This window comes from Betta splendens, chromosome 11, assembly GCF_900634795.4.
Source record: "Betta splendens chromosome 11, fBetSpl5.4, whole genome shotgun sequence".
In the NCBI taxonomy this organism is placed as follows: domain Eukaryota; kingdom Metazoa; phylum Chordata; class Actinopteri; order Anabantiformes; family Osphronemidae; genus Betta; species Betta splendens.
In genome coordinates, this window is record NC_040891.2 from 10335438 (window position 1) to 10354236 (window position 18799).

Genomic DNA, 18799 nt, shown 5'->3' on the forward strand with positions numbered 1-18799 from the left:
TAAGTAGCAGAAGAGATCAAACACTTTAACGTTAAATCTCTAAAACTTGTCGTTTACTCATATAATTTCACGATAGAACAGTCTAATCCTCCTCAAAGCCTCTTACTGTGCTGAGTCTTCCATAAAATTGTAGCTGGAAAGAGACAGAAGATTGTAATGACCAAACAAAAGCCATTATCACGCCCCTTCATGATGAGCCTGTTGGTCAGATACATGGTGAAAATGGAAACGGTGATAAATCCTTGACTGTGGCGCATCAAAGCAAAGTCAGGCCTTCATCTGGAGATGAGCTGCGGCGGAACGAAAACCTCCAGTTTCCTGACCTTCAGTCGCATGGATGGATTAGTGGCAGACAGCCTGGACCCCCACCAGCAAAACGTGGCGGAATGAGACACGGGGGGGACGTCCGGGAAACACAACAACTGCATGGACAAACAGGAAAAACGATCACAAAGACACGAAAAGGCGAATAAAAGCAGAGACGTACAACACCCTCACATACACACACACTGCAGCACATTAGAACTGGGAACACTGGGAACCACTGGGAACCACTGGGAACCACTGGGCTCGTCCTCCCTCGGTGCAGAGCAGCATTTTACAAATACCACTGATTAAAGTTGGACGGATGTGCCTCAGAAGTTAGTTCAAGCTCCCCTTTTTTTTTTTAATACGTTTGACAACGCCTACCTCCGGAGAGAGAGCGGCGAGGAGCCTGGAGAAGCAAAGGAGAGGGAGACGTCAGCAGCAGAATGTGAAGAGACATTAAAACATTTCAAATGAAAGGTGCGTCAGAAGAGCTTGTCAGTGCATTACCGCCAAGATTAAAGGGGTCTCGGTGTCTTCTGTCGGGTTCAAGGGAGACTGCATGAGGATTTGGCTCAGACTCTTAAATACCTCTGTCGACTAAGATTCAAACAAACACTTCCACAATAATTACATGTTGACTTTTCTCCATTTCTACAGGCGAAGGTAACACATTTTCAAATGAAACTCCTACATTGTCAGCCTAAGTCCTCTGTGGTGTTTATTAAAGTTGAAATTCCTCCGGCTCTATTATTGCCCGATTAGGCCACGTGGCATTAGAACGCTAAACGTAAAGCTAGCACATTCCTACGCCTGTGGACTTCAAGAGGAATAAGGTATTTAGTTCAGGTATTAGTTGGGAAATGAACCTGCCATCGGTTGTCACCAGGAAACAGACAGCCAAAGTGGCTCCTTGAAGGAATCCTGCTTAAAGCGGGGACGTTTTCTGCTAATATTGCAGTTTTTTACCGTTCAAGGGGCTGAAGGTTCAGTAAAAACAGTAGCTGTCATGTTAGTTTAGCCTTCACCTTATTTATCTTATAAAGTTTCTTTTAACAAGCCAATGAAACGAGCCGCGGCCTCTGAGCCCCGCTGCAGCTACAAAACCATCCCAGTGGAAATGAGCAAAGTACAACATTATTACTGGTGCTCTCAGTTTCACGTCCAAGACTCAGACGGCTTGAAAGCTGGAGAGTTTAGGAGTAGGACACTGGAACACGCTGGCTGTGTGTTATCTAAACCAGTCAGTGGCTCAGTGGGAGGCTGTGGACCGCTGGTGTCCTTAAAAGCAGGAGCTGTCAGCGCAGACAAGGTGGCTGAACTCTAGACAGGCCTGTCAGACGTCCAGGCAGCTGTGACCGCCGCCGCTGAATGCAAACATGAGTGGCCATTTGTATGAACTCGGCAGGCTGAGAGGTGACTGTCAAAACCCGGTGCGAGAGGGAAACGCGCACCGGCGCTCGCCTCGCGGCGGCGGGGATGCGGTTCTTCAGGGAGAAACGCCGGCGGCCCTAAAAAGCAGCAGTTTGGCCCTAAAAAGCAGCAGTTTGACAAAACAATATGGAGTCAACACCCTCGCGCTTGTTTGGTCTGCAGCAGTAAATCACACTGCCTGTCGGTTCTACCCCTGATGCGTCCGTGTTTGTTATTAAAATCCAGCATCACTGGTTGCATGACTGTGTTTGGAAAATCAAACCATCCACTAAAACTTAAAGCCGATTCTCTGTTCTAATGTAAGATCTGAACTGGACGTTGGAGGCAAAGAATCCTTCATGTAAAAAATTCCAACACTTTGCTGAGTGTCTTTGCTTTCTACACAATACTACTGATTTTAAGTCTGTTTCTGACTAGTATCTGTGTGTAGAACTTGAAAAAGGCCTCACACAATAAATATTAAAAAAATGAAGCCTATTTCAGACTCCACAAATATACACAGCAATATTCTATTATTAAAGTGTTTAAAAAACACTTTTCATATGAAAGTCCTCATATTCGTTTGTGATGCGCAAACACACCTGTTAAATGGGAGATTATTAAAGCAGACTGCACCATGTGGATAAAACACAACGCTTCACTGACGAGACGTTAATTCAATGGTTTCGTGAGAAAGACGGAAAATTCCAAACGTGGTTTTCAAAACATTTCCAAAACAAACGGACGTATCTTTTGCACAGAAACGGGAAACGGCAGTTTACTGTAATAACCCGGAGTGATGCTAAGCTACTTAATGTAAATTCTGCCCCGCAGAGGAAGCAACGCGCTCTCTAGTTGACCGACACGTCGACGTACACGAATCACAGCAGCGAGGACAAAGAGGAGCGGGAATTAGCAGGGAAACTGCAGATTCAAAGAGAAGTGGCTGTAAATTGATTTTAAACTCTGTCAGTGACGGTGAAGAAAACAGCACGCGCACACACAAAAAAAAACAGCGTCTCACACCGAGAGCCTTGAGAAAACAAAACTGTGCCATTAAAAATATAATAGGATTATCGTTTCTGTTTGTTTGTCACGGTGGATCAGGAAAATTACAGTTAAGAGAAGAGCTTAGAGCCACATTGTTATCACCACTTCAAAAAAAAAAAACGAGGTGCAGACACAGAGCATTTGCATATTCATTTACTCCTTTTGAAATGCACCTTTTTAATTAGTCTGTGTGTAACAATCGCTTAATATCTGCAAACACCTTGACACCGAGAGCCGCCACAAACGCGTCCTCAGCTGCTGTGCACTTAACACGGGATCATCAAACAGCGGGAAGTTACACGACGCTGATGTGTGTCAGGCGGATGCCTGAGTGGGAGAGAAAGAGCTGAAAATAAAGAGGAAGACACAGGATGAAGGCTAACAGTCACTCACGACGTTGTGCTGTTTGTTTGTTTTTGTTGGTGCCGACACAAGAACAAGACAAAAGCTGTACAACAGGAAGCAGCGGCGGTGATCAAGCGGCAGCGTTGTCTCGTTTGTTGTTCGCTGCTTTTTTGTCTCCGGCTTCAGAACCTTCCTCTCGGTTCTCACCTGCCACAGAACGGGAAGCGGCCCCATCCTGTTCCCCGGTTGGTCCACGTTCTCCTAATTATCCAGCCAGGCGGCATCGTGCTGTACCTTGAGGACGCTGGCAGTGCGGGGCTCGGGTCCGACGCCGCCTCACGGATCCCAGGAAAACGTGTTTGGAATTATCCTGGCGTTACATGAACCCTGGGGGAACGGACACAGCCGTCAGATTATGAAAATGAGACTTGTGGCCAACATCAGGTTCAGTGGGTTCAGTTCACATTCTGCGTCACGTTTCCATCAGGCTAATCAGGAATCACCGACATCTCACCTTGTGTCAGAACAGACACGAACAACCCTGCAGTGGAAACCAGTCATTTATATCATTTACAGCCTCCTTCAATATAAAGAACTTGTTTAAATATCTGCAGTGATATAGGCAGACTTACACAAATAACAATAACATTAACACTAATGATGCTTAGGTTTAAATATGAGCTTCCGTTAATCTATCAACCTGACTTTAAGACACCCTGAATAAAATGAGTAAGTCATTAACTGTCGGTCCAGGCCGCACGGTGTCATTCCACATCATTAGAGGAGGGCTGACAGCTGCCACTCAGGCCCTGTGATATCTGTGAGAGCAGCAGTCACTCCGCAGCTCCGGTGGCAGTAATGTCATAATGATCATCAGCCACGGTGACAGATGTGCGACTAATGAACGGCGCGAGTGTCTGTTGGCGTGGAATAAAAACAACGGCACCGACGAGTGGAATAACCGAGCCTCCGATTCTAAAAAAACGCTAATGAACTGTAAATGAACTGAACTAAATAATAATATTAATGTATTTTCCTTTTGTTTATTGTCAGGAAACATAAAATTGAGTTTATAGAACACTTTGTATTCCACCATTGTAGTAAAAGCAACAAAACAAAACTTAGATTGTTTAAAACCTAAAAAAAAAAAATAAACGGTTTATATTTATTTAAAAATATTGTCTTGGACTGTGTGATTTTGCGATCGCCTTTCATTTCATCATTCACGCAGATGGCAGCCTGGCTCCTGTGACTGGCAGTTAGGCTCAGACGACATGACAGATGCTATTTCATTTCTCCATTTCTTGTTTTTCTCCGTTTGGATAGCGAATAATAATTGGACGTACCGAACAGAATTTGCGGCCGCTCTTCTCGGCGCAGCATCGTTTTGTTTTACATCGGCTTCATATTGTTGTTTGAGTCACTAAGAACAGAGGATCTGGACTCACATCAGAATTAGGAGTTTTAATGTAATCTGTCTTTCTGCACTTAAATGCTCGTTTTCTACCAATAACAATTATTGAACCACCTCCTGCCACAGCAGTAGCTGTCGGGTGCAGTCCCGTGTTCTGCACCCATTGCCTGCATCCCGTGAAACCAAACTGGTTTTATTCTTAGGCCGCTACGTTGCACTCGCTGACATGTTTGATGTGTTTGCACATGTCACAGCGATGTGTGTGTACATAAATAACACGGCTCTGATTATCTGTGTGTATATGCAGTGGGTCTGGGGGAGGGGCGGGGGGGGTTCATGTGGATATTCTCTCCGCAGCGCTGTCTTGTTGGCGCATTTCTTGCTGACAGGCCTGATCAGAAAGTGATGACAGTCCATGATTGTCAAAACGCCTGTCGCTGAATGGCAGCTCAGCTTTGGCTCGGCCTTATTTTCCACTTCCCTTCCCCCTGGTTTTGTCACATCTCTCTCCCAGCAGTGGGGTTGGCTTAACTCAGAGTGAAGGTAAGAGGAGATGCGTGCAGGCAGCATGAGGAACTCAATCTCAGCGTGTTGTGTTAAGGCCATTGTAGATGTCACGCATTAATACTCCCACGGTGGTGGAGAAGCAAGCCAGATAGTGACAGTGTGGGAGTTAAACCAGGAGTTGGAGGAGCTGAGTTTGGTGAGTGTCTTGACAAACAAAGCAGAGCTGCTTCTTGCATTGTGTGCAGGACAGGTGTGACAAGAGCAATATGTGTAGCTTCCCCCTGAAGGACGCGCACACCAGAAGCTGCGGCGCGACTGCAGCGGCGCCCGGGATAAATTCCACAATAAAAGCCTTCCTGTGTGAACGTGATTGAGTGTTTTAACAAAGCTGACAGTGGATGACTTTGAATTTACGCTGTTTATAGGACATACAGGAGTCTGGATTCCATAGATTTATGCTTGTTTGTTAAAACTTTTACTTTGTGATTCGGCCTGTTTCCATTAAATGACAGATTCTAAATGGAGCTAATTGGAAACTGTGTAGGCTCTAATTGGCCTTTACAACAATAAAATGGTCAGTGAGTGTAATCATTACAGTCTGAGAGCTGGACGTGTCTCCGATCACATCTGCGTGGATGCAGACAATAACAATCTGTAGGCAAACAGCTGTTTGGGTGTGTTTGTCTCATGCAGCTAACGCGTCGCATTAATACTGTTTAGTGCAAGGACCACACTTGTCAGCGTGTCCCAGCTCCACCACCGCCCTCCTGTCATCTCTCTGTCACTCTCCTCCAACCGCGACCATGATTGCTGGGTAACTGTTAATTAAACATGTGTCAAACTCACGCTAACGATAGCGACTTAATTTAGGGTTAGAGACGAAAAGCACAACACGCCGCGGGGTGTTTTTGAGACAGTAAGAGAGGGGAACCTGATCCGACGCCGCGGGACGTTGGGCGGATGCTGCGTGCATCCGGAACCTGCTTCATCCTCAGTAGAGATGTCAGGCAGGGCTAAAGTGACAGGCCAACATCCATCCGCCTTCTCAACGTGTCTATTTATATGCATATTCATATTCATGAGCCATCGGACCATGAGCTCTCGGCGATGCATTTAGTGTTATTGGAAAAACGGAACCTCCGTGCTCCCCCCTGGCAGTGACAGAGAAGGATTGCAGTGCCAGTGACAAAGGCCTGGCACTAAATCATCACGCTGACGTGGGCAATGAAAGCAGCGTCTCAGCGCTCGACTTTGGGCATTAAGTGGATTGTTGTTCCTTCTATTAAGGCGTCGCCTTCAGACGCGCGGGCGGCGCGATCGTTTACGACTTCCCGGCCGCGCGTCCCTTTGGGAAGCGGTACCGCTGCGTCTGTACAAACAGAGGCCTTCTGGCCCGACATCAGGCCGCCGCGTGTCCGTCGCGCCGGCTGACAGCCGACCTGTGCGCCGGGCAGTAAATTCTGAGACGCGGCAAAAATGAAAAGGAACTGTGGAGTGATCAGTGCCCACGGCCCTCGAACGTCTCACTGGCGCGCTGAGCACGAGGAGAAAACACACAGTCTGATACACTTAGCAGTTAGCGCAAAGCGCTAGCAAATTAGCAAAAGCGACTCAGGTATGTGTGCTAACTGCTACTGCATTTCTTGGGCTGTAGGAAATCAAAGCCATGTTACAGTACGTACACAGGGGCCTTTCTCTCACACACACACACACACACGCACACACACACACCAGCGCAGTCAGGAAACACCACACAAACTGAGCAGTGTGCGCGCGCTAGCCATCTGAGCCGGCAGCCGTCATGTAGTCGGCGGCACCGGCGCTGCGGCTCTTGATCATTACTGACACATGTCCTACGGAGTCTTTAACTGGAACACAGTCCAGTCCAGAGTGAGTCATCACCACAGAGAGCACAGGTGGAGGGAAACACACTGTCCACCTCCCACTGCCCGGCTCCACACACACACACACACACACACACACACACACACACACACACACACACACACACACACACACACACACAGTATTTTAGAAGTTTTTATACAGATTTTTACAATACAATTCTATTTAAACTTTGCCCAATAACCATTATTTAAAACACATTCTTCCCCCCTCGTATTGACTTGCAGCCTCTCTCTCTCTCTCTCTCTCTCCCTCCTCCTCCTCCCCCCCAGGCTCCTGGACTTCCTCCCTCAGTTCTTCCTGCAGGCTTCTGACAGTAGCGCTGCACATAAAGACACCGCTGCCTTTGCATAATGCGGCTGCACCTTCTGTAGGTCGAATGAAGCTCCTTCGACATGTGTCAGAAGCTCGCTGTGTAGGCTTGGACTAATGATGGCACGGCGGCCAGCCCACTGCCCCTCAGCATATGCCCACTCCCGCGTGTGTGTGTGTGTGTGTGTGTGTGTGTGTGTGTGTGTGTGTGTGTGCGTGTGTGCGCGCGAGGGGGTGGCAGGGTTCGTCACGCTGATTAAAAGCAGCCCACCCCCCCCCCGCTCCCCCACAAAGCCCCTCAGAAAAAGACAGCAGGGAACATGAACCACTGTCAGGTTGGCCCAGATGAGGACACCGGATCCGTGTCACCTGAATTTACCGGCCTAATATGACAGCCAAGTTGTGATCCCTTGTCTGGGACGTGTCACGTTTGCAGAGTTTGGGCTTATTCTCATGCAAATGATGTCAGGTTTGGACAGAATGTGAATGAGACTCGTCACACTGTCCAAGGGCCTAAACCCAGCCGCATGACAGTGGTTTCCTCGCACGGCGAGAGATAAAATAAATACGACATTTGACATTCAAACCTGGGAACCAGAACCAGGAATAGTTCAAAATAATGAGGAATTTGCGAGAGGAACCACAGCACCACAGGTGTAACCTATTTACCTTTGCTTATGTCCTAAGTGGCACAGACTCCGGTAGTCACACGTCGACTGGTTTTTAAACCCGCGGTCCACAGACGGTGATGGAGAACACTTTGGCTGCAGACAAATTTAACATTCACTGCTAAACACCCGCAACACAAAGTTTGCATGTTTTATTCAATGAGCATCTTTTGTGAGGCGTTCAAACTTATTCGAGGACGCAAAAATGAAAAAATGGAAGTGTATAAAGACGTGGAGGTCGGATCTGCCTCACTGCTGCTGCTTTATTAAATAAAATATACAAAATATTCTCATAAGCGGTTTAAACGTCTCGATGTTTCAGAAGCTCATCACACCTGTGGGCTTCGCAGCCGCCAAGGAAGCTTTGACAGATCCTGAAAGACACCGCATCCCTTCCGAGCGCTGGCAGCCGTCATTATTCTCAGAAGAATCCACTTTGTCACTCCTCCATTCTTCAGCCTCTCCCGCCGCCTGATGAATTATGTCGTCCGTATCTCCCAAAACAAGGCTCGGCCCTGACAGGTACACAACACTTTACACGACGGCTCCGACCGCCCGCGGATCTCGGCGGGGACGAACGTGTCAACAGGCGATCAGATTGAACCCTCCGTCCGCGATGAGGCGTCTCGGGTGATTTTGAAACTGCGGCTTCCCTTCAAATCTGCCGTTGAGGCCTGGTGTTGGTAGGAGAACGCGAGGCGCCATATTATTTTGCTGTCACCTCAGGGGCGGCGGCCATGCTGGAGCCAGTCATCACCCGGTGAATCAAGTCTAAGGTGTTGTATATAATTTACTAAACATTAACTGACTAATAATTAAATATTATTATATTTATTGCTGCTTTGAATGTCACTGCACGTGCCAAACTTCCCCACAGCCGCGGAATAACAAAGGCGGCTCCGTTTCCCGCGCTGCTTCCGGGAGGAGCGGGGCTTCGCTTCCCTCTGGAGCGCACGTGCGTTCAAAAAGCGCGGTCCCGCCGCGCGGCGCGGCGCGGCGCTCAGCAGACGGCCGCCCCTGAAAGCGCTGAGGGGGAGACAAAGAAGGGCGAGGTTAATTCACCGAGTCCTCGCTGTCGGCACGAGTACACATGATATGCGTGTCACAGGGAATCAGCCGCGCGTGCGCGCGCGTCTCGCTGACACGTAACGCGCCACGGATGTACAGATGTTGCTACTCAGTAGCGGAACGGTTCGCCGCCACCGCGAGCGCTTCCCGTTCCGTTGTTGTGAACGGATAACAGGTTGCATCACCGCGTGGCCCGTCACGCACGCCGTGCGTCGCTGTCGCGCGAAGCCTCCGTTCGCGGTAACGGCAAACGACACGCAGCCAATTTATTTTGCGTTCGCGTTGACGCGAACGCGAGTCGCGGGAGAACAAACAACGCGCCCGAAGAGACGACTTCCTGCCGAGACCTTGGGAGGCGGCAGCCACGTGTCGGCGCCGCACGTGCGCGGAGTCAAGCAGCGTGGATTAATCCCAGTTTGCGCTGGTGTATCTGCATTCGCTTCCCGTGGAACGTGCTCGTGCGTGTTGTTGCCTATTATACGTGACTTTTACTGTATGTGACACTTGGCTGCTGTGTCTCATGTTTCCCTGCCACACGGCGCTCGCTGCGAGGCACTGGAACGCCATTGTTTCTTGGGGAAAATGCCCTGGGCTAGCGTTGAGAGGCTGCGTGGGGTGGGAGCATGTCGACTTAAATACCTTCAGTGGAGGCACACCACGGCCGCTTTTATCAGGTGTCTCGCCAGCTCCACTCGAAAGCTTAGCTCTATTCTAAAGCATGAAGTCAAATCCACAGTTTTTGTCACAAAGCTTTATTCTCCTTTCCTTCCTGAAGGAATTATGTCTCCGTTTGAATTTGCCTGTGCACGTCCACATATCTGGGGTCATCGCGCAGCCTGGATTTAGTTCATTTAACTATTCATGACTTGTTTACTAGTGAACTCAGACTGGCGTGAAGCAGCTGATGATGAATATTCCTCACCACGAGACACAGATTTAGGAGATCTGTGGCCAATAGTGAAGAATCTGCTTCATTTTGAGGATTAGCTGTGGCTGAAGGTGCGTTTCTTCCAGTACAGCTGCACAAAAAGGTGGCTCCATTGTCTATAAGTGACGGTCCCATGAGTTGATCTAATGCAACCGTCCCTGAACCCGCAGGAGTTCAGGTCCAGAACAAGCCGGACCGGCTGCAAAGGACATACCAGAGCCGTCAGTAATAAAGGTGCTTGTAATAGAATCAGAGCATAAATCACTCAAAGGACACAGTTTAATCCAAGACATGGTGTTTATTTTACAACTCAGGATAAAAGAACGTCATTCTGATGATGATAAAACCTGGAGATTTGCTTTTTCCCAGTGCTATGTACAGTACCGCGCATCAGAGCCGATGCCAGGAAGATTCTGTCGCTGTATGTAAACCGAGCTGAAGGACCTAGTTTTCACTGAAAAGGTTCTTTGTGGTCCAACAATATTCTGTCGCTTTTTACACTTGTCCCCACGTTCGTCTAGAAAATAACCTTATAGAAAAATGCACACAGTACAAATAATGTTGAACGTTAAAGAGCAAGATATGCTAACATATAATTATACACACTTGCTGAGTATTCATACATTAAGTTTTAAACTTCATTAATTGTACAACTGTAGTTTCACATTAATAAATCATTGGTAGCCTACGAACGTAAATACTGTACATGTTGAAACAACCAGGAAATTAGGCTCAACTAGAAAAACAAAGTTCTGCGATTTAATGGAAAACATAAACCATGATAATCCCTTAAAATGCCATGTTGTAAGAGTTTATCCTCAAACGAGTGATGTTTGTTGTTTTACACATACATTTCTCCACCAATTTACACTTCCTTAAAGTGCTGAAATCATCTTAATATTTTAGAACCTCAGCTTCCACATGGCTTCATTTATCACCACATACCTAAATATTATCAACTGCATCCAGAGATCATTACACAGGGCCGTCAGCTGATCGCTGACGTGGGTTAAACTTCATAAGACATAATATGCTCACTGTTTTACACTGAAATAATAAAAACATGCACAAACTGCCTCATAAATAATATGCAAGTTGTGTTGAAATAGAGCTATCGAAAAAATTAAAATTCAAAAACAGCGATCGGTTTTAAAACAATGGATGGACTTTTGCTAATGGCTCAGAGGAGACGCAGTGCATGAGGAAACGAAGGGCCAGCCAGCGAATGCTGCACCACTTTGCTAGATTTGTGTCACCCACGATTCACTCTTTGTAGCCCAGCCTCGAACCTCTGCAGTTTAAACGTCCACCATTTATGATAACTGAGAAATGACAGTATATGGTATTAAAGCTACCATGTTTCCATTACAATATATTCTGTAAAAATGCTTAATACAGTTGTGGCACTACCTGCTGTGACAGAACGTAGCTTAAGAGTTCTAGTGCAACAGAAACCTATCATGCTATTTGCCTTATCCCACTTCACGGTTTGTCAAACTTCTCCATCTCTTTTACAAAGATTAGATGGTCTTCTGGCGACTTCCCGTGTGTTTTGCAAAGGTGCAATTTGATGGCGTGCTTGCTCACGAATGTCCGGTTGCACAGTTTGCACTGGTTTATGGAGCCGGCGTCCTCTTCTGTGAGAGCAGGGGAGCTGAATGTTTTGTCCTCTATCCTGCTCACCGCCTGCTGCTCTAGTAAGTCTATGGACAGCTTTGAGAGGTCCTTCAGGGTGAACCCCAGATGGGACTCCAAATGGTGAATGTAGGATGAGGGAGTCCTGAACTGGGATGCACAATCGCTGCACAGAAAGAGAGGCTGGCCCGAGTCAATGTTCTTTAGGAACTTTGTGCCTCCTGTACGCTTTAACTGGTATTTTACATTGGCCAGCCAATGTGAGATAGTAGTCATGGAGAGGCCAGTGAATTTACAAATGTGGACCCTCTCCTGTGGTCCCAAGTCATTGATCACAAACTTTCCATCAGACGTCTCCCTAAGACTCGAGGCAAACTGGGCCTGGAGTATCAGCAGATGCTGCGGATTCCAGTTGGACTGTCGGCCTTTCCGACGCTGGATGGGAGACAGCTCCTCGAAGCCGTCCTCGAAGGTGCTGCCGTCGACCTCTGATTTCTCAGAGATAGACGATGGAGTTGTAGACTTTGGGGTCAGACGACCTGTCAGATTTTTCACCATGTCTGAAATATCCATCAAAGCATTCTCTCGTGAGGGCGGGGATGAAGACTGAGGGAAGCCTCTGATAGCTGCTTTGCTGTTAACACTGTTGTTGTTTGGTGGAGAAGCTGTACGTCCATTAGAGGTTTTAGATTTGGTCAGGTCCATGGGCTGATCGTCATCGTCTTCATGGTACTGACTCCTAGGCTCTGTGGCCTTGACCTGAGCAGAGCCGCTATTGAGCTTGTACAGCATTGCGAAGGGGTCAATGAAGGGGGTGGCGACCTTAGAAGCTTTCCCCAAGTGGTTGTTCATGATAGACTGCAAAGCGCTGAGAGGGTTAACGAGTGGTTGTTCTGGGGAATGATCGGTGATGATGCCCAGGTTATTGCAGCCATTACTTGCAGCCTTTTTGGGTGAATCTGACTCGCTCTTAATCTGTATGTCCGCTTTACTCTTTGTCTGTTCTCCCTCTTTGCCTCTTGACTCTGTATGGTTTTCTGCTGCAGTATTTTTCTTTAGCCGATTTTCAGGACTGAATGAAGTCTGTTTGTCCTTTGGATTTGGCGACTTTGCAAACGTGCACTTATTCTCTACAGATCTTTCATCTTTTTCAATATTTACAGAACCTTTCCCTGTAACTTTCTCCACCAGCTCCTCCATGGCCAGCACATTGCTCTTGTGACTTGGAGGTGGAGATGGGCTATTTGGTGAATGGATCAGCCCCATTTCAGAAGACAGCACCTTTAAGGTATTGCTGCTGAACAAGGGTTGAACCTGTGCACATGAAGGCAAGGTGGACTTCAAGGAGCCATGAAGCTGATAGGCAGCGTGGATACTGGGATATCCACCCCAGGTAGGCGTGCCTGTTTGAGCCTTACTGATTGCACTTGAAACTGTATTTTCTAAAGACTTTAGGATATCTAAGCCACCTTTAGGCGTCTCTTCCAAATCTTCCTCTCTCAAATACTGGTAAGATCTTGTCTTTGCAGGTTTTTCGGCATTTCCAGGAGGATCTTCCTTTTCCTCCTTTATTTTTGTCTCGGGTTCCCCAGCTTCTATGTCCTCTTCTTCCATCTCATGATCTTTCTTTTCTTCGTGTTTATCCTCAGGGCTGTTAGACTGCACTGGGGAGCCAGGCTGCGACTTCCCGTTGGAAGCTGGGAGACGTGTGGTAGTCGGTGGAAGAGGAATCGACTGAATTTTCTCCTCAATGACGGGATCAAAAACTAACTGCTTACCCTTTTTAGAAGCTGTATTGGTTACTTTGAGAAAGTGTCCTGTGACCATCATGTGAGCTGTCAGTTGTTGCAAAGTGTCGTGCGAACTGCCGCACTCCATGCATTTAAGGATTTGTGCCTTGCGTGCCTCAAACTGCCAAGTGTAGCTGGCGCCGTTTTGGTAACCGTATCGATTGTTGGGGGTGACATAAGGATTGGCCACTTTTTGGTCTTTGGGGGACTCTCCCAGGAGGATCCCAGACGAGACAGACTCTGGTGAGCTCGGGGACATCAAGTCTTGGAATGCTCTTTTTTTGGTCGGAGGTACCAGCTTCGATGCAAGAGCTGGCATCGGTTCTTTTAGAGGCACTTTCTGATAGTGTTTTGTTTTGATCATGTGAACACTGAGGTCTTGCAAGGACTCAAAAGAGTGACCACAGTACATGCACTTAAGAACTTTCTGGGCGTCCTCCTTGCCTTCCATCTCCAGGAGGGAACGCTTCCGTGGCTTGGACCACTTCTTGCTCCGTTCATCCTCCGTGTCCTTATTGTCGTCACGGTAGTGGCCCGTCTCATTCATATGTACCGTCAGACCAACCAAAGTGTCGTAGGCTGCACTACAGTCCTTACACCTGAACTTACTGGCCCCAGTGAACACGGGGCCATACAGCTTATTGTTCTGCCTGTAGAGCTGCACTGTGCTGAACAGGCTTGGCTCAGGAAGGAGTTGGTAGGGTGTATGCTGTAAGGTTTTGGCCAGTGCTGCCTGGTGCCAGTCATAGGTTAATCCTCCTGTGTTGCCCAAACTTACACTGGTGCCAGTGCTGCTGCTGCTCGAAGCTGTTCTTGTAGTGGTGCTGCTGGTGTTAGTGGTTGCCGAGGTGTTGCTGCTGCTAGATCTGCTCTTCCCGTGAATGCTGCTCGGACTGTGACTGGTCAGAAACCCATTGCTCCCTTTGTGACTGCCACCATTTCCATTGCTAGTGGAGAAATTGTTCCCTTGTTTACTTTTGAGCATGTCCAGAGCGATGCTGGACCAGGAGGCATCTGAGATCAGATTTGCATAGACGGCTTTCATTTTCGTCAGACTGTCCTGTAGCGAGAGGCCGTTGATGGACTCTGCACTCTCCCCTATCTTTTCCTCCGTCTTGTCCTGACCATCACTAAAGGAGGACAAATTCTTAAGGTCCCCCAGCTGATCACTGTTGGTGCTAAGTGGGGAGGCGTAGCCAGCATCTGGGTTGGTACCATTGCTGAGTGGAGAGTTTTGGGAGCTGTAGTGATCTCTTCCATCCTCCTCCTCATTGAACAGAAAGTCTGCATCTTGCCCATCCAGTGAAAGGCCGTCATCCTGCAGGTGCTCCTCTTCATCAGTCTTGTCCGCTTTAAATTCGTCTTCAGGTCCATAAGCTGTGAACCAAACAGAAAGAATAGTAGGTTTTTAGAGATTTTTCCTATATATATATTTTTAGTGCATTAGACACACAAATAATACATATTCTGCCCAAGGTTGAAGGAGCAAACATGTACATGATGGCATGGTTATGTGGTTGTTTCAAAACAGTCACACGTTTGTGAATTACAAACTGTTTCTTTCTGTGAAATGTCAAAATAGCCTTCACCCATAAAATCGACAACAATCCACTGTGTGTTTTGCTGCTGAAGTGAGGCTGTTCCTGACTTTGACTGGACTTGCTCTATTTTCCCAACATGCCACAGATACTATGGATTCACATGTAAGAGATAGTGGAGGAAAATGCCAGGCACATCGTCCTTGCCAAGCCATGGTTGGCTGGAGTCAACTTGGCAACGGCTGTGGAAGTCCTCACAGCGTGATGCTAGGAAACGGCCAGTGGACATGACAAGCCGTGTTGTTGCTGCCTGTGCTCCCTGAGTACTCGCAGCATCAAGTGTGCCATTTTAAAAGGACGAAGATAGCTTTGGAAAATCTATGGAAAATGGCTGCCTTCTTCTCTTTTGCAACAAATCGTTTGTTACAAGAACTTCTAAATCTAAATATGAATCAAAGTTTAGTTGTGAAAACATAAGAATTGCATAAATAGCAAAGAATCTAATTCAGTGAATAAAGATGTGATGTCATATACATTCTTAAAGAGATTAAAAAGGACATTTTAGAACGGTAGAAGGAAAAACAGAGGGTTAAATATGCTAAGGCAGCTCCCCCATCCATCCCCCATAAGATGCTTGTCTGAGATGCCAGAATCAGTCTCCAGTGAGGAGGCAGATGTGCTGTCAGCTTCAAACAGCATGTAGCTCTCTATCCTGTAATCGGAATGGACATAATACCTGATGTTCGTGAGGTGCCAGTTACTGCTGCCTGGGAAAAGCTGGAGGTCCAACAGCTGCAACTCTCCCTGCTGCATGCGTGTCTATGCTCAAAGTAAAACCTCTCATTAATTAATCTGTGCATCCCTGTGCAAGTTCTGCTCTTAAATGCACGCGGGCGTTATTCACGGAAACCCGGACATTTTGAACCTTTTCCCAGAGCAGCCGTGAAGCTTGCCTTCAACCCCCAATCAAGATTCAGCCCACTGTATTAAAAAACGTGCAAAGTGGAACCTATTCAAAGTCAATGTGGTGAGAGCGGTTAAAGACAAAACAGCCTTGCTGACAAAGTGAGAGGAACCTGACAGCAGTACAAGCGCACAAAAAGCACACCGACACTAAACTCTGGCCGTTTCCCGTCAACCTCCGTGTGTTGCCCTGACAGGCATCAGTGTCAGGAGTGTGTCAGCGTCAGCTTGAGGTGTCAGTGTCCACGTAAACAAGCCTGAGAAGTGGTGGGAGGGGAGAGCAACAACAACAAACTCAAGTCAGCCATTTTTCTTTTTTTCCCCTTTCCCACTCGGGTCTCCTCCTTCACCATCTGTGTCAGAAAAGCTGCGGGTGCCACCGCCGGCTAATAAGGCAATCAGAGATGGAAAAGATGCTGACACGGCGGCTTTCAAGCGTCACTCAGAACAAAAGAGGAAGAAGAGAGGGAGGGAGAGACGGATGGGGAGGGGATTAAAATGGGGGTGGAGGGGAGGAGGTTGGGTGGAGGTGTCTGTTGTGGTTGTCAGTCAAAAACGTAAGCCCACTTTGTGCTGACAGGGAGGATGGGGGGAAACGAGGGGAAGTTCTGAAAAGAGAGGAGAAAGGATGTGTTTAGGGCTCGGAACAAGAGGTGTGTGCGCTCCAAAAAAAAAAAAAAAACCATGACAGCGAAACGGCGTCCGACAAACTACGAGATATCAGGAGAGAAAGGGGATACAGTGAGTTTCTAAGTGTTGGTTAGCTGCAGTAGTTGGGCCTAATCATGCGTGTGTGTGTGAAGTGTCACATAGTGTCAGATGCATGCAGGGATGCAATGTGGCCGGTCAGAGACAGCGAAGCCATCTGCGTCTGGAGACGAGCCTGTCACCATTGTTGTGCCCAGGGTCCAGGATTTCCTGCTGTAGACAGGTGACTCCACAGTAGGACATCGCACACACACACACGCACACACAGTCAATTCACTTCCCTTCCCTGGACAGGAAGCTGTTTAAGGTTACTGAAGTGAGGAAAGAACAGGAGTATGAAAAATAAACTGATTATGAAAAACAGGACACACACTTGGCCGGGGGCTACACAACCTTGTGTCTTAGAGGGATTGTGTTGTGGGTATAAAAACCTATGCATAATGTTACATAAACTAGAACTTTTATCTATCTTATAGTTCCTGTTGGCAAGTTAGGCTCTACCTTTTGGCTTCTCACACACACACACACACACACACACACACACACACACACACACACACACACACACACACACACACACACACACACACACACACACACTTCATTTATTCATGTTGTCTCAGAGAACAGGGCAATCCCGGCTCTCATTTGCAGTGCTAATGTCCAATTCCGCCAGCTTTCACCGCGCTGATTCGCCCCGCGCGGCCGAGCGGCGCTCCTGGAGCGGCGGCGCCGGCGCGGCGCCCTCGCACCGTTTAGCGGCCCTTCAAACCGGGAGCTCCGGCGTGGCAGTCTTATTTCTCTCCGCCGCTTCGCTTTGTCACCGGCCGCTCCACTCGCTGCCACTCACCTCTGATGGCTTTGGACAGGCCTGATCAGTGCGTGTCACTGACCTGTGCGCTGAACGCGAGTGTGTGCGTGTTTCAGCAGAGAGAAGGCTGTAAATAAAATGACAATATTATTTCCACTGTCCTATCATGTAGAAAAGCCAATTATGCTAATGCTTAGTATGTCAGGCTCTCCCTGTCCTCTTCATTCTTTCTCTTTTTTCCCTCTGGGAGAGTTGTGGCTGTGGTTTCATAGGACCTGACACCCTGAACTACTCGGACGGCGCACGCTGAGGGAAACCAGAGCAGGCGACGCTCTCCGATCCAGCCTTTTTCTCTAAAAAGGTCATTTCTCCCTTCGCTAAAAATACACTAAAGTGTCCCAGGATGACATGTTTCAGCCACAGCTTGTCTGACCACACGTGTAAAAGTCCACCTACCGCCTGGCCTGGCCCGGCCCGGCCCGGCCCGGCCGTAACCCGCATGGAACAGTCCACCATATGGCAAAACAGCTCCGAGGCTTCTAACAGCTCATGTATCGTACAAATCCACCTTCTCGGCTTCCAGGACTGTTCCGGTTGAGGGAAACAAAACCGCTGCGATCTGGCGCCGAGCGGACGCGCTGGCAGCGACACGTGCACACAACACCCAGAATGTCTTGAAGCTGCGGCCTGTGGAAATGTATCCGCCAGGAAGTTTAAAATGGCCCGACGCTACTTAACGTAAGATCTGAGTTGGTATAAAACAGTTACTGGGTCGGAATGAGGCGGAAGATTAATGAGCTTCAGTGACGCTGAATACGTAAGTGAAGGAAACGGGACAACAGTTGTAATGAAAGAAAACAAGAGCTACAGCTGCTCCTCCGACTGACTGCTGATACTCATTTTTTTCCGGGTCCCTCTTTGTTCCGCTCTCCAGCGAGCCGGTCTTGACAAGCCGTGACAATGACTGTGGCCTATAAATCACCTTCTCCCTCAACTGTCAGCTCCTGCACGTTATGAGATGAAACAACAGCCATTAGATCATCGGCATCACAGTTTCCAGCCATTTCTGGGCGACTCCTCTGCCAGAGCCCCCCCCTCACCCTCCCACACCCCCACCTCTCTCTACACCCAACCTTCCAACGTATCTCTGGTGCTGCACAGACATTTCAAACCATCTGGTTTGTTTTCAGGCAAAGTACAGATAAAGCATTAGTAATGCTAATTAAAGATGATGCGAGTGAGATTTATTCAACCGGTGCCAAGCATTACAGCCTACATTCAACGTAGGCTGTAATACACACACGTCACTTCTTACACTATTAGTTTAAAGCAAATATTAAGAGCATATTTACCACTTTTTGTCACGGGCGAGCTGCAGTCAGACGGCAGATGAGCCCATGAATGTAACCCTCTAATGTCTACGCAGATTTAGGCTCCC

The 18799-nt window shown here is 47.9% G+C and overlaps 1 protein-coding gene across 3 annotated transcripts in view; it reads right to left on the reverse strand.

Annotated features, from left to right (window-relative positions):
• Positions 1-10194: 10194 nt before the first annotated feature.
• The window catches only part of LOC114865447 (teashirt homolog 1-like), a 34719-nt gene continuing 26114 nt past the window's right edge, over positions 10195-18799 (reverse strand). For 2 of the 3 annotated variants that reach the window (XM_029166585.2, XM_029166586.3), the window contains one exon: positions 10195-14718. In XM_029166585.2, coding sequence (XP_029022418.2) covers positions 11399-14718 — 3320 coding nt within the window. In that variant the 3' untranslated portion in view covers positions 10195-11398. Of the gene's footprint in view, positions 14719-15615; positions 17055-18799 lie in introns of those variants that run through there. The other variant, XM_041072806.2, reaches the window with a different exon arrangement.